The sequence below is a fragment of the Poecilia formosa genome, unplaced genomic scaffold, assembly GCF_000485575.1.
Source record: "Poecilia formosa unplaced genomic scaffold, Poecilia_formosa-5.1.2 Scaffold754, whole genome shotgun sequence".
Lineage (NCBI taxonomy): Eukaryota > Metazoa > Chordata > Actinopteri > Cyprinodontiformes > Poeciliidae > Poecilia > Poecilia formosa.
Genome location: NW_006800693.1, coordinates 37,084 through 51,489, shown reverse-complemented (window position 1 = coordinate 51,489; position 14,406 = coordinate 37,084). Strand labels below are relative to the sequence as shown.

General features: G+C 45.8%; 1 protein-coding gene and 1 long non-coding RNA gene across 5 annotated transcripts in view; one reads left to right on the top strand and one right to left on the bottom strand.

Moving 5' to 3' along the window:
• atp2c1 (ATPase secretory pathway Ca2+ transporting 1) overlaps positions 1 to 13,275 on the top strand; it is a 21,581-nt gene extending 8,306 nt beyond the window's left edge. For 2 of the 3 annotated variants that reach the window (XM_007543025.2, XM_007543024.2), the window contains exons 5-27: positions 602 to 637; positions 2,766 to 2,827; positions 2,893 to 3,001; positions 3,075 to 3,230; positions 3,310 to 3,378; positions 4,194 to 4,269; positions 4,347 to 4,413; positions 4,519 to 4,643; positions 4,723 to 4,820; positions 5,608 to 5,703; positions 5,807 to 5,896; positions 6,155 to 6,259; positions 6,369 to 6,525; positions 6,611 to 6,781; positions 7,572 to 7,669; positions 8,863 to 8,913; positions 9,010 to 9,176; positions 9,310 to 9,378; positions 9,454 to 9,570; positions 9,734 to 9,881; positions 9,972 to 10,067; positions 10,140 to 10,281; positions 11,967 to 13,275. In XM_007543025.2, the coding sequence (XP_007543087.1) occupies positions 602 to 637; positions 2,766 to 2,827; positions 2,893 to 3,001; positions 3,075 to 3,230; positions 3,310 to 3,378; positions 4,194 to 4,269; positions 4,347 to 4,413; positions 4,519 to 4,643; positions 4,723 to 4,820; positions 5,608 to 5,703; positions 5,807 to 5,896; positions 6,155 to 6,259; positions 6,369 to 6,525; positions 6,611 to 6,781; positions 7,572 to 7,669; positions 8,863 to 8,913; positions 9,010 to 9,176; positions 9,310 to 9,378; positions 9,454 to 9,570; positions 9,734 to 9,881; positions 9,972 to 10,067; positions 10,140 to 10,281; positions 11,967 to 12,088 (2,427 nt within the window). In that variant the 3' untranslated portion in view covers positions 12,089 to 13,275. Of the gene's footprint in view, positions 1 to 601; positions 638 to 2,765; positions 2,828 to 2,892; positions 3,002 to 3,074; positions 3,231 to 3,309; positions 3,379 to 4,193; positions 4,270 to 4,346; positions 4,414 to 4,518; positions 4,644 to 4,722; positions 4,821 to 5,607; positions 5,704 to 5,806; positions 5,897 to 6,154; positions 6,260 to 6,368; positions 6,526 to 6,610; positions 6,782 to 7,571; positions 7,670 to 8,859; positions 8,914 to 9,009; positions 9,177 to 9,309; positions 9,379 to 9,453; positions 9,571 to 9,733; positions 9,882 to 9,971; positions 10,068 to 10,139; positions 10,282 to 11,966 lie in introns of all 3 variants that reach the window. The other variant, XM_016666619.1, reaches the window with a different exon arrangement.
• Positions 10,728 to 11,952, bottom strand: LOC107834764 (uncharacterized). Of its 2 annotated transcripts, XR_001660582.1 has the most exons (4): positions 11,453 to 11,952; positions 11,373 to 11,376; positions 11,106 to 11,236; positions 10,728 to 10,877 (listed from the first exon to the last, which is right to left on the bottom strand). It is a non-coding gene; the product is annotated as an uncharacterized LOC107834764 (long non-coding RNA). The 2 variants fall into 2 exon arrangements; XR_001660581.1 differs by lacking the exon at positions 10,728 to 10,877 and having other exon boundaries at positions 11,041 to 11,236.
• Positions 13,276 to 14,406: the final 1,131 nt, after the last annotated feature.

Below are 14,406 nucleotides of genomic sequence, written 5' to 3'. Positions count from 1 at the left end.
AAAAAAAAAAATGACTTGGGGCGTTAGTTTTTGGAAGGTCAGGATTTTATTTTCAGCACAATAAATATTTATTGTAGAAATTATGCAGGAATCAAGATGAAGCCAACATTTAGTCAATGGTTGTGCAGCATTCATAACTTTATGAATGCATAACCCGGTTCGCTGGTTATGCGTCTCATGTTCACTGCCCTCAGATTTCAGCCTTCTGGGGAACTTCATCACTCTGGTGGGTTTTCCTTTGGACATTTCCATAATTTTATGCGATTTCCACTGGTCCTCTGCCGTTTTCTCCCTGCTCCGTTGATACGAAGCTCTGCGGGGAAATTCTGTAACGGAAATATTTTCTGTAGTGTCTATTGCAACATGCAGATGTGATGCACCGTTTGAATACGGCCAGCCGTTCAAGAGTTATGACACAGAGTAACTTAGGTGACAAATATGACACAACCCATAATGTCTGGCGACAGGTTGGTTCTGAGAGGGTTTTGAAGGATCCTCCAGAGTTTCCAGGCCTGGTTTGTTCCAGTGGTGCCTCTCCTTTCAGTCAGTGGAGCCCAGCCCTGCTGCCTTTACCTGATCGTTTCTTCCTCTGTGTTGACAGGCCATCATCATCGTGGTGACGGTCGCCTTCGTGCAGGTGAGTCCCACCGGCTCCGGGCGTGTTCACGTTCATGAACCCTGAGGAGAGTGGATCAGAACCAGCAACCCAGCCTCACTTCATCAGAGAACGTCACTACACACAGGCGTAACTTCCTGAAGGACTGCTGTGGACGTGTCCCCACCAATATTTCCTGCTCCTTTCTGCATCCATGTGTGGCCAGTAACTCGGCAGCAGCTGTGGAGCGACAGTCCTAGTGGGGTCTGCTGCCCCGGAAATTAAGATAAAATACTCCAAACTATGCATTTCCACTCATTTTAATAAACCTAAAACCAGTTTATTATCAAGGTAGAAGTTCAGGATAATGACCAGTGAAATGAGTCATTAACCTGAACTTTATTTGAAAATCATACTAAGATTACCCTTATTTTTATCTGAACATTATGTGGCTGTTGGCCTTTTTTCTTGAAACAAGAATGTTTGTCCATCTATGGAAAAGAAGAAATTATGAGTCAGAGTTTTACTATTTCAGTTCACAGATCATGAAGTGAGTCTGCTGGTTTCAGTATAAAACTCCTTTCTGCTCACAGACGGCCTGACGCCAACAGGTCCTGTTCTTTAGTTTGACTTATTTAGTGACTCCAGAGGTTTGGGAAAGTTATTACAAAACACAACAGTCACTAGTCAAACTTCAAAACAGAACAAGAGTCATTACCAGGATCAGACTATACACAATATACACAATATACACAATTTTGTACTGAACTACAAAAGCCAATTCGGTACACAATTTCATTCATAAATATAAAAATAACTCTATATTAATTAAGTACTGCATTGCCACTTAAAATTGCCCATTGCAACAAATCACTAAGCAAAATATTTTGCTTTGCAAATTATCTGAATAAAAGTGCAGATGATACAAGTCTGCTCCCTTATATCTGCTTAAAAATATACATATAAAGATCTTTACCGTTTTCTTTGGAGGCTGGCTCTAGATCAAATTTACCATGGGGCCCGCGTAGTGGGTGATTTTTCATGGAGACACTTAAAAAGGAATGAAACAAATCGGAGCAGTATTTCATCATTTATTGTTGTGAACCAAAGAGCTGCTTGTGTCTCCAGAGATCCAGATCCTGATCCAGCAGATGGAAAGTCTGATCCCATCTCCATACAGCGGCTGAAAGAGCAGCACTATAATTTTTAATTCATGGTTAAAATAAAATTGTGAAGGTTTAAAAAATATCTACCACTGAATATTTAAAAATGACATTTATTTAGTATAACCTCTTGAGAACCCCTCCTGGCCGGGAAGCCGTCTGGATGAAAAAAACGCACAAAAACAAAACATGAACACTGTCTGCGCTGGGTTTTTACCTTAGAATGGCCAACTCTGTTATTCCTGTCAATTTAATACAGTAGAGGCTTCCACACTTCCCATATCTGTGTCCTCTGTCACTTTTATCAGCAGTTAAAACTGTTTAATCCGTTGTTAACATGTTGTAACCTGTTTTTCCGAGCCGCCTTTAAACGCAACATGAGCGCTGAGACGCTCGTGCTAGGTTTCCACCTGTGAAGGAGACCTGCTGCTGCAGGTGTGTTAGAATCACGGCAGCAAAACGCAAAGAACTTTTCAGTTTTTCCCCCAAACTAACCGACTGTTGAGTGAAGCTGTTGGATGCAGGTAAAGTTAGCTAGAAGATGACTAGCTAATGTTAGCTAGAAGATGACTAGCTAATGTTAGCTAGAAGATGACTAGCTAATGTTAGCTAGAAGATGACTAGCTAATAGCAATACAGCACCTGTAGCTTAACTAGTAGCTTGTGGGCTACTGGTGTTGTCTCTGTTCAGCTACGATTCATTTTGCTCCCAAAAAGTTGATTTGTTGCATGATGTATTTTTATTAATGTGCTAATAAAGAGACAAATTTGTATTTTACAAAATGGATTTAAAAATGTTTAATCAGAAATGGACATTCCTGTTCTTTCCTATTAACTTCAGATTTACCTTACAATAATCCTGAGTTGATCTGAGATGATGGACCAGTTGAGTCCAGCAGGTCTCAGTAATCCTGTCAGATGTTTGGGTCTGGGCTCATCCTGCTGCTCTTTTCCTGCCCTAGTTCTGATCGAGTGCGATTGCTTTCCTCTCTCTGCCCCGGCTGCAGGAATACCGCTCAGAGAAATCGTTGGAGGAGCTGGGGAAGCTGGTGCCTCCAGAATGTCACTGGTGAGGGTTCTCTCTCCTTCCTCTTCCTGTTGGCGGTTCCTCTCTGACTCAGGCTGTCCTCTCAGCATTAGGGACGGACAGTTGGAGCACCTGCTGGCCCGGGACCTGGTTCCTGGAGACACCGTGTGCCTGTCGGTGGGGGAGCGGGTCCCTGCGGACCTGCGGCTGTATGAGGTGAGGACAGTGCTGGTTCAGTTCGTTTCCTCCTCGCCTGGCTTTCCGGGTAATCCCTGCCCTCCTCCTGCAGGCGAGCGACCTGTCCATCGATGAGTCCAGCCTGACGGGGGAGACCCACCCCAGTTCCAAGTCCACGACCCCCCAGCCGCCCGCCTCCAATGGGAACATCGCCTCCCGCAGCAACATCGCCTTCATGGGGACGCTGGTTCGCTGTGGCAAGGCCAAGGTACCAGCACGACCCTTGACCTTGGCTCCACCTTCTCCTATTCTGATGGAGGCTCTGAACCTGGATTTCTGATCCTCAGGGCATCGTCATCGGAACTGGGGAGAACTCTGAGTTCGGGGAGGTTTTCAAGATGATGCAGGCGGAGGAGGTGAGTACTCCTGGTCCGAGAGACGGAGAGGAACATGTTGACCAGCGAAAGACTTAGAAAATATCCAAATGAAAAGCTGAAAGGTCTCTGAGCAACGCTGGGTTCAGGATCCAAGATGGCTGCCACACATAAAATAATGAGGACGTTGCAGAAAATCTCCTGAAACAACCGAGGAGCTGTCTCTAAGCAGAAACAAGCAGAGATTCTGGTTTAAGAAATGAGATCTGGCTCAGGATAATTATTTAAAAGGAAGAAATTTCCAGCCTTTGTTTCTTTTTATTTATCAAAAAGTTTCTCAAACAGATTCCAGCTCAGACGTCACATCCCTGCTGGCCTCTAGGGTTAGTCTCAGCAGAATACCAGTTCCTGCCTCATGTTGGCACCAATTTGTTGGGAGTGGAATCACAAAAGTAAAATGATCACACAGGAGTTTTTCTGCTGCACCATAAAAAGTTTTTATTAGCACATTTTGGACTTCCAGGCCATAAACTGTGTTGCTTCCTGCCTGATTTCCATGTGTTATTCTGACTGCAGTTTGTGTGTTTGGAGGCCAAACACTGCAGGAACACAGTAAATGAAACCGGAGGAAGAAATCTGAACATTCTCCTTCTGGGAACGTTTGCAATTTTTAAATTAAAGCTGCATGAAGATCGTCTTTGCCGTAAAATGCAGTTAAATGTTTAAAAATGAACAAACAGGAAGTAGTTGTGACTCCCTCCTGCAGGGGGAGCTGTTGACCTTTAGACGCAGAACAGTTTGGTTTCCTGCCCTGGTGGCGCCTCCTCAGTCCTCCTCCTTCCTGTCTCCTGTTGCAGGCTCCTAAGACTCCCCTCCAGAAGAGCATGGACCTGCTGGGGAAGCAGCTGTCGCTTTACTCCTTCGGCATCATCGGTGAGCCGCTGGCCTCTGCAGACCCAGCTCTGCCTCTGCCTCTTCTTCATGCTTTTGTGGTCTGTGTGCCGTTGCAGGGGTCATCATGCTGGTGGGCTGGCTGCAGGGGAAGAGGATCCTGGACATGTTCACTATCGGCGTCAGGTAGCTTCATGCTAACCTTGCTCTCCTCCCAGGTTGCGGCTGACTGCAGAGACCGAGCCGGCTGCGGTTTGTGTGAATCAGTGAAGAGTTTCTCCTGTGCTGCAGCCTGGCGGTGGCGGCCATCCCAGAGGGTCTGCCCATCGTGGTGACGGTGACACTGGCGCTTGGCGTGATGCGCATGGTGAAGAAGAGAGCCATTGTCAAGAAGCTTCCCATCGTGGAGACTCTGAGTACGTAGCGCTGAGGGAGACGGCGGCGAGCAGCTGCTGCATGTTTCCATGGTAACGTTGTTCCTGTGGTTCCTGCTAGGCTGCTGCAATGTGATCTGCTCAGACAAGACGGGAACGCTGACCAAGAATGAGATGACTGTGACCCAGGTCTTCACCTCAGACGGACTCCATGCTGAGGTCTGAACCCACAGGAACGTCAGCGTTCATCAGCCACTGCGTTTCACAGCAGATATCTGCTGAACGGGTCAGTCAGGTTCTGGGTCAGGACAGACGGCCTGGTCCGGTCTAACAGTTTGTACAGCGATACAGAGCTGGTGATGGGTCAGGTTAGTTTTCACCTGCTCAGTAGGCCTCAATGTGGGCATCATGGGATTTCCAATTAATTTCTTTATAGTATTTTTTAATTCAGAATTAAATATTAACATGATTCCAATTTGTAACGGATTTATAAAATGAGGGGTGACACACAAAGGTGTGATCACGTTTTATACATGAGTTAGTTAATTGAACTGAGGTGTTGTACCGAGTTAGACCACAGGGTGGCAGTGCTGCTGCTCTCAGCCTTATTCTCCTTCATTCCAGCTGCTAACAGCTAAAGTATTAGCTATGATTGTATTGGTCTGACAGCTACTACAGAGGTATAAAATAATGTATTTCAGTCAGAAATGAAGACATTCAATGAGAAAAAAAATCCTCATTATGTTAAAAGTTCTTTATTTTACTTAAAATAACATTTTGTTCATGGCAGTGGCATCGGACCATCACTTTGGGAGAGTCGGCCTAAAGAAGCTGTGTGGTTTATGCAGGACTAAGCCTCGTTTATTGTAAAATAACAGTTGGGGGTTCAAGTTGAAAAACGCAGTTTGACCAGCAGCTGATCTGAACCAGGTGGACCAGAACATCTCTGGGGCCAGGAAACACAAGTAGATGTTTGGGCTGCTTAACCCTCGGTGTTGTCTTGCAGGTGACAGGCGTGGGCTACAACGGGACCGGAGAGGTGCTGCTGGACGGAGAGGTGGTCCACGGCCTCGCCTGCCCTTCCATCAGTAAAGTTGTGGAGGTGAGAAAAGCAGGTCTGCTTCTCTGTAGTTCTGATGTTAGAAAGTAAAACGCTTTAGATGAGACTCAAACAAAAGGGCTGATGCACCTGCTGCTGTTGCCAGGTGGGCTGCGTGTGCAATGACTCAGTCATCAGGAACCAGAACCTGCTGGGCCGTCCCACAGAGGGCGCGCTCATCGCCCTCGCCATGAAGGTAAGCAGCAGCCGCTTCTTATCGCCTGGAACCAACTTCCTCTGATAAACACCCAGACTTCAGAGTCCGATCAAACGACTGGGTTTCCTACACAGAACCAGCTTTTATTTCAAAATGGAGCCCATTGGAGCGGGCAGGAACCAACCAGTCTGGGCTTTGGTGGACCTTTCTGCTTGGTTCTGGTTCAAAGTTTGAGGAAACCATCAGCCAGAGCAGATGGCAGAGGTCAGACGTGACAATAGTTTGTGTTTTCCTCAGATGGGTCTGGAGAGCGTTCAGCAGGAGTTCATCCGTCTGGAGGAGCATCCCTTCACCTCCGAGCAGAAATGGATGGCTGTTCGCTGCGTCCACCGCACACAGCAGGTACAGGCTAACACCCGGGTCTGGATTCGGGTCTGGGACTCGGACTGATTCTGCAGTGTGTCCTCTGTGCTGATGTAGCTCCTCTCTGGTTCTCTGCTGCCCTCTCCAGGATAAAAGCGGAGTCTACTTCATGAAGGGCGCCTATGAGCAGGTGATCCGTTTCTGCAGCTGCTACAACAGCAGAGGCTCCAACCTTCCTCTGACCCACCAGCAGAGGGAGCTCTACCAGCAGCAGATCAGCTACATGGGCACCTCAGGCCTCAGAGGTACCGATCAGAGACAAGATCAGGACGATCTGACCTTACGTCGACCTCTCTCTGACCCTGTGTGACCTCTGTGTCTGCCACTCAGTGCTGGCGTTCGCCTCGGGTTCCCAGATGGGGAGCCTGACCTTCCTGGGTCTGGTGGGCATCATCGACCCGCCCAGGGAAGGGGTCAAAGAGGCCATTGCTACGCTGCTCAACTCCGGGGTCGCCATCAAGATGATCACTGGAGACTCCCAGGAGACGGCCGTGTCGATAGGTCAGAGGTCACTCTGCTTACAGCAGCTTTAGTCTCACCTGAACTCACCTTTAGTCAGGCGGAATGAAGCGAAGCGATTTTACTCCCTCCGTTCCTCTGAAGACGCTTTTATCGTAACTTCATGGTCAGCTTTGATATTTATGATTTTAAAAACATGGAGGGAAGAAATCTGGACCATCAGAACCAGAACATTATTTTAAAGTTTCCCTCCTCGTCCATCTGCTTCAGTTACACTTAGTGATCCAAGACCAAACCCTGCCCATGACCTCTGGCCCCAAATCCAGAATCCCAACTAGCTGTCTGACAGACTGTTTTATAAACGATCCCTGCAGAGGAAGAAGCCAGACCTCAGAGTGCATGCAAAGTTCAAAATGTCTCGTTTATTTACAGGACTTACATCGCACACACACACACACACACACACACACACACACACGTTTCTCCCTCCTCTCTCAGATCAGATCCGTTTGCAAGTTAGCAGCAAACTACAGTGGACAGTGTCATGAGAGTCGCTCTCTAATGTCAGACAGCCGATCACCTGACAAATGGAAACAATGGCTGCCTACAGAGCTGGGGGGTGAAACCAGGATGAGTTTAATACAACAAAACATTCTCCAGTTTCTGGTTCTGGTCCGCCCATTTTAGACAAGGCCGTTTATTTCTCTGGAATGCCTTCAGAGAAAGGCATTCAGGAATGCTGGGAAAATGCCAAACACCAGATCTCTATACAGGACATTTAGTAAGGAGGACAGTATAATCCACTGACAGGTGTATGTGTGCATGCGTGCAGCGAACCGTCTGGGCCTCTACTCCAAAGGATGCCAGTGTTTATCAGGAGAGGAGGTGGACCATCTGGACCTGCAGGAGCTGTCCAACATCGTTTCTAGGGTGAAAACACACACACATTCTTGTACTTCTATCGTTCTGAGGTCTTCCATTCGTTTTAGTCGCTGCATGTTTGTCTAACCCAGACATGTTTCCAAACCATTTCCAGGGTATTCCTAACCTTCTTATGGACAAGTGAAACCAAGTAGCTTCCTCTCTCTTTCACATGAACACAGCCAATGTTGGTTAATTGAATCTTCCTCTCATGATACGGTTGCTATTAGAAGTGGTTTGGTACCATCTAGTGGTTAAAGTGTGAGCTACATGTGGTTCATGGAAGCAGAAGTTTGCAGCTGGCTGATAAATTCAGTAAGTTAACTTAGCCCTGAGCTAGATTGTCCAATAAAAATACATTTTAATGTCTTACTACAACTTACTGTAGTAAGGTACTTACTTACTAATGTCTTTTACAACTGATATATCAAAATAAACAACATGTGACCAAAACTCTAAGTTGTTTTTAATTTATGGTATGAAACTTCTTAGCAAGACTGAGAAATACAGGTGTTAGTAAGCAATATATAAATTGTAGTCATAGTTGTAGAAAAAAGTAAATAATGTGCATTCATTTTGGCTATGCAACCTTATATCAAAAGATTACATTGGTTTCAAGATATCCAATATAAATATTGGATAAATCATTTTTTGTACATACCCTGTTTTTTGTATCATGAAATGCAGAACAAAAACTTCTAGGACAGTACAGTCAAAGTAATTTTGCAGTATTTGGCTGTATTTAAAACTGTCTTGAAGCAAAACTAATGGTTGTTCAAAAACCTATAGTTTGACTTATCTGTAGTGTGGTTTGAGCAAAAACAGCATCAACAAAATAATTAGTAGACTGATTCAACAATGATTGACTCCTTGCGTTCCTACTGCCGCTGATTAGCATCATAGCTAAATTTACACTAATAATGGGTGCAATGTTCAAATAAATCATCTCTAAATAATACAGCATCTGATTGACAGAAACTCGGGTCAGATGTTTTTTTTGTGCAGTTGCATATAAAATAAGGAGTGCAGTAGAACTGAAACAAAAGTGAAGAAAAACGTCCCCACTTTTTATAAGGGCCTCCTTTTGTGGGTTGAGCAGGTGAAGGTGGTCCTCTCAATGTACTAAAGACAAGTACACACATGCCCGCTCACACACCACTGTGTCCACTTTCTGAGCTAAATTTATACTGTTTTCTTCACAGGTGGGTGTGTTCTACCGGGCCAGCCCCAGACACAAGCTGAAGATTGTCAAGGTGAGTCTGACCCAGTTTCAAACTGGGCCACAAAAACAGAACTCATTCTGCTGGATCGGTTCCTGAACCGAAATGAAGAGTTCTGTGTCTCTGCAGTCTCTCCAGAACCTCGGTGCCGTGGTGGCGATGACTGGCGACGGCGTAAATGACGCCGTGGCGCTGAAGGCGGCCGACATCGGAGTGGCGATGGGCCAGACAGGCACCGACGTCTGCAAGGAGGCGGCAGACATGATCCTGGTGGACGACGACTTCCAGACCATCATGTGAGTCCACCATCAGGGGGAGCTGCTCCAGCTGACAGATGCTGGGAAGGCTGGATCCAGAATGTTTGAATAAGATGCAGATTTCTGTTTTATTCTACTACCCTTCAAATGAAAAGACTGACTTCGCTTCCAGGTCGGCTATCGAGGAAGGAAAAGGAATCTACAACAACATCAAGAACTTTGTCCGCTTCCAGCTGAGCACGTGAGTCGCCGTTTCCTCTGCTTCCTGGTTTAAATGTGGTAAACTCAGCTTAACGCTGCCCCTGCTGGTCACCAGGAGCATTGCAGCGCTGACGCTCATCTCCCTGGCAACGCTGATGAACTTCCCCAACCCTCTGAACGCCATGCAGATCCTGTGGATCAACATCATCATGGACGGACCGCCCGCTCAGAGGTACAGCAGCATCATGGGAAATGGAGTCTTTTAACACTGATTTTTAGCTTTTTCTCTATTTCTTTAACTTTCTGGATATGTTCTCTTTTACATTTTTATTGTTACATGTAACTTTTCTGACTAATTATGGACAGCATCAGCTAAATGTGGCCTCTATATGCAGTTTGGGGGTGGAGCCTGTGGATCGTGATGTCATCAGGAAGCCGCCTCGCAACGTGAAGGACACCATCCTGACCCGCAGCCTGCTGGTCAAGGTTCTGGTGTCAGCCTTCATTATTGTCTGCGGGACGCTGTTTGTCTTCTGGAGAGAGGTGCGCCATCTTCCTGCTTCCTGGTTGTGCTGGATCTGTCTTCTGATTGGCTCTCCGGTCTGACTGGTTTCTGTGCTGTTTGGATTTCAGTTGCAGGACAACGTGATCACTCCTCGAGACACCACCATGACCTTCACCTGCTTCGTCTTCTTCGACATGTTCAACGCTCTGAGCTCGCGCTCTCAGGTGAGACCCGGACCCGGTATCTGAACCAGATCCTCTGACCCTGGAGTTCTGATGAATGAACTGTGTCCTCAGACCCGCATGGTCCATGAGATGGGCCTGTGCAGCAACAGGACGTTCTGCTACGCCGTCCTGGCCTCCATCATGGGGCAGCTGCTCGTCATCTACTTCCCTCCACTGCAGAGCGTCTTCCTGACGGAGAGCCTCAGCATCCTGGGTGAGGTCCTGATCCCACACGCTCCTCCTGATCACCGCTTTGGTTCCTCCCACTTGATTTTGGACCCGACCTACTCTGGTCGGGCATGAGCCGATGATTTAAAGCATGCTAACCTGTTCTCAAACTGACATGTAAAAAAACACGGGCTGCACAGTGGTGCAGTTGGTAGAGCTGTTGCCTTGCAGCAAGAAGGTTCTGGGTTCGATTCCCGGCCCCGGTCTTTCTGCATGGAGTTTGCATGTTCTCCCTGTGCATGCGTGGGTTTTCTCCAGGTACTCCGGTTTCCTCCCACAGTCCAAAAACATGTCAGGTTAATTGGCCTCTCCAAATTCTCCCTAGGTGTGAGTGTGTGTGTGCTTGGTTGTTTGTCCTGTGTGTTTCTGTGTTGCCCTGTGACAGACTGGCCACCTGTACAGGGTGACCCCGCCTCTCGCCCGAAACGTTCGCTGGAGAGGCACCAGCAGCCCTCCTGACCCCACTAAGGGACAAGGGTATATAGAAGATGGATGGATATATATAATGCTAACTTCTAACATAGTAAACAGATATTTTTCCTCTGAATGTCTTCATTTCTGGCAGAAATACATTATTTTATGCTCCTCAGAAGCTCACAGGGGTGTCAAACTCCAGTCCTCAAGGACCTCTGTCCTGCAACTTTTAGATGTGCCTCTGCTGCACCACACCTGAAAAGAATAATTAGGTCATTAGCAAGGCTCAGGAGAACCGATCTACACAGGGAGGAGGTAATTAAGCCATTTCATTCCACTGTTTTTTACCTGTGGCACATCTAAACACTGCAGGACAGCAGAGGACTGGAGTTTGACACCCCTGAGCTATCAGGTCAATAGAATCACTGCTAAGTTTAGCAGTTAGCTGCTAAACTAGTGGGGCTACTAGCATGCTAGTGCCGAAGTGCTAACCCAGTAGAACAGTTATTTCGCTCTCAAATCATTGTCTCCATGGGAGTGCTGTGGTGGCGCAGCGGTTCAGCACAACCCACATATGGAGGCCTCAGTCCTCGACGCGGCTGTCGCAGGTTCGATTCCCGGCCCGGAGGCCTTTGCTGCATGTCTTCCCCCTTCTCTCATTACCCACCTTCCTGTCAGTTAACTATCAAATAAAGGCAACTAGAGCCAAAAAATCTTTTAAAAAAAAATAAATCATTGTCTACATAAAACTGTTTGATAGGATAATAAATGATAGACGATAAAGACTTTATGGGAATCATGTGGTTAGTGGGTGTTAATAACCTGGAAGTAACTAAAATAAGATGGAGAATCTTTACTCTGTGCCCTTCTTCGTGTGTCTGTGAGGACTGGACAAGCAGCAGCACCGCCACCCTGTGGTGTAACTCTGTACAACAAGTCAATTCAACACATTTTAACCGCCTTTTAAATTCTGAATTTAAAAAAAAGTAATCACCTTTTTATGTGTCACAACTTAGTTTTGTCAGTTTCTTACATGTTGTGTTTAAACTAATGTATATATATAGACAAATCTCTCAAATTAAAAAAGTCTCCATATTTAATGAAAATGCCTCAAAAAGCTGACAATAAAACGATGTGGAACTACGACCTGCCAAAGGAGAGACGTTTGATTTTAAATTAGTTTACTTAAACCATTAGTTTTAGTTAATTAGTTGTTTTGTCTGGTTTTAATAATAATAGTTTCCGTCCGTCCTACAGACCTGCTGTTCCTGCTCAGCCTCACCTCCTCGGTATGCGTGGTGTCAGAGGTCATCAAGAAGGTGGAGCGGTGCCGAGGAGCTGAGCGCCGCCCCCCCTCCGACTGCTCCCTGGAGGTATGAGCCGCCCCCCGTTCTCTGGCTGCTGATTGGAGGAAGAGGACGTCGGGATCTCACCTGGCAGCACTGACTTTTTTCCTGCGAGATCCTCCGACAGCGACGCTCCGGTCTGGGACTGGACGCAGCTCCTGCTTTACTGGACTGGGATTAAGAATTGGGAGGACTGGTTTGTAAAACGCTGCTTTGCTTTGAACCCTTTTGATTCTGGTGGAGGTGTAACCGTTCAGTTTGGACTCTGAGGGACCCGATGGGGTCAAGGGTCAGGGTTTATTTAATTACTGGAACATTCCACTGGGATCTGATGCTGGGAAGCTTACTGGGACGACTGGGACCAGTGAAGCTGGTCCTGAGCTTTGTGAGCTGAGCTGGACCAGAACCGCTCAGATGTTACTCCGGGGTTCAAATCATTCCATGTTTTTAATCGTTGGGAATTTCTGCTGAAGCCCCGCCCACTTCGAAGCTCCGCCTGTTTTTGGATAAATATTCCAGCTTTGTTTCTCGTTGCTCTGCTGGTTGTTTGGTTCTGATCCAGCTGAATTATGGATCCAGATCCGTTCATTACCCACACTACAGCTGGTTGAGTCACACTAAGGACCCAGAAGCCGGATCTCGAATCGGATTGTCAGAGCCAACAGTGTACGATTAAACTTCCACCAGGCCGGCCCGGTTCTGGTTCTGCTCACCTTGACCTGCCGGGTCAGCAGCAGCTCCTGTTTATTCCCATGAAAACGTTTCTGATACCAAACCTGCGGCTCTTCAGGGTCCAAACGGCAACTCTTCCTCTTCTGGTGCCTTAGAAGCCCTGGACGGTTCGATGGTCTTCCTGCTTCCTGTCCTGCTGTGGTCTGTAGAGAGGAGACGCCCCGGTGCATTCTGGGTAATCTGGGGCCATCTCTGTACGATTTTATTTATTTCTGAAAGTCTCTGCTGCTGTTTCCCAAAAACAAAGCTCCAGTTTCCTCTGGGCTGCTGCTTCCTGCTGCAGGCTCCTCCCCCTCCTTCTCCTTCGGATAAACTCTGTTTACTTTTAGTTTTTCTAGTTTTCACCCTTTTAATATTTTTATGATCAGGCATACAAGCCAGAATAATCGTTTAATTTATAAATAAATATTGATGCGGGACTTATTTTTATCTTGACTCGACTCAGTGGAGAAAATGTGGTGGAAGAAATAAAAATATAATCAATAAAATTCTGGATTCTTTCTTCTTTTTTGCAGTTTCTAACATTTTTAAGCAAAACATGTTTTGCTTAAACCACAGGTGTCAAACTCCAGTCCAGGCCGCCGCCCTGCAGCTTTTAGATGCTTCTCTGCTGCAGCAGCTGAACAGAATAATTAGGTTGTTGAGGCTCTGGAGAGCCGATCTGCACCAGGAGGAGGCGATGAAGCTGCTTGATTCCAGTGTTTTGTTCCTGTGGCTCATCTAAAAACTGCAGGACAGCAGAGGACTGGAGTTTGACACCCCTGACTTAAATGGTCCAGACCGAAATGTTGACTGAAGGCCTCTGAGTTCGTCCGAGTCCCGTCACTTCTTTATCCATTTATACAGACTATCTCTCCTCCCTGAATGTTTTTTTTCTCACTTTTCTTCACTAAGTAATAATAATTACATATTATCACTTCCACCTCTCAATAGAGTTTGTTTTACTGATGGTATGAAGTCTGCTTTAATCTCGAGATGTAAATGTTTACAGTTGTTACAGTTCCACTTTGTTTCCCGCCATCGATCTAAAATACATGAACTTAAATGAGATGGTGTCATGAGTACAATAAAGACATAAAAAATTATATAAAACATATAGTGGCTGACCCTTAGAGGTAGAAATGATGTCTTAAACTTTCAAAATAAATGTCTTTATAACAAAAAATATGCATAATACAAAATAAAACTAAAACATGTTAATGATTTGAGTTCTTTCTGGTCTCAAACTTTTCCATTTGCGCTTGGGGAATTAAGACAGGATCAGAAAGATGAGCATAGCAATAAGATTTTAAAACATCTAATTTCAACTAAGTTTAGTTCTCATCTTCACTCCAACTTTCTGAGCCCCCAAGCGCCCTCTGGCGGCCTATCCTGTATAACCTCGCTGTTGACTTCACTTGCCTCCTGTAAGCAAGGCGCCTATGGAGTTAGATTGGTTTCACAATTATTCAATCAAAAAAAAATCATGTCAAACAAAAAAAATCTTAAGTTTTTAATCATAAAAATAATTTTTTACGAAACAAAAAATTTTTTAAAGATTTTTTTTATTTTTATTGAAGTCACTAATTTTTTGATTGAAACTTTTTTTTTTTTTTTTGAGCAGGAACAGAATTCCCATT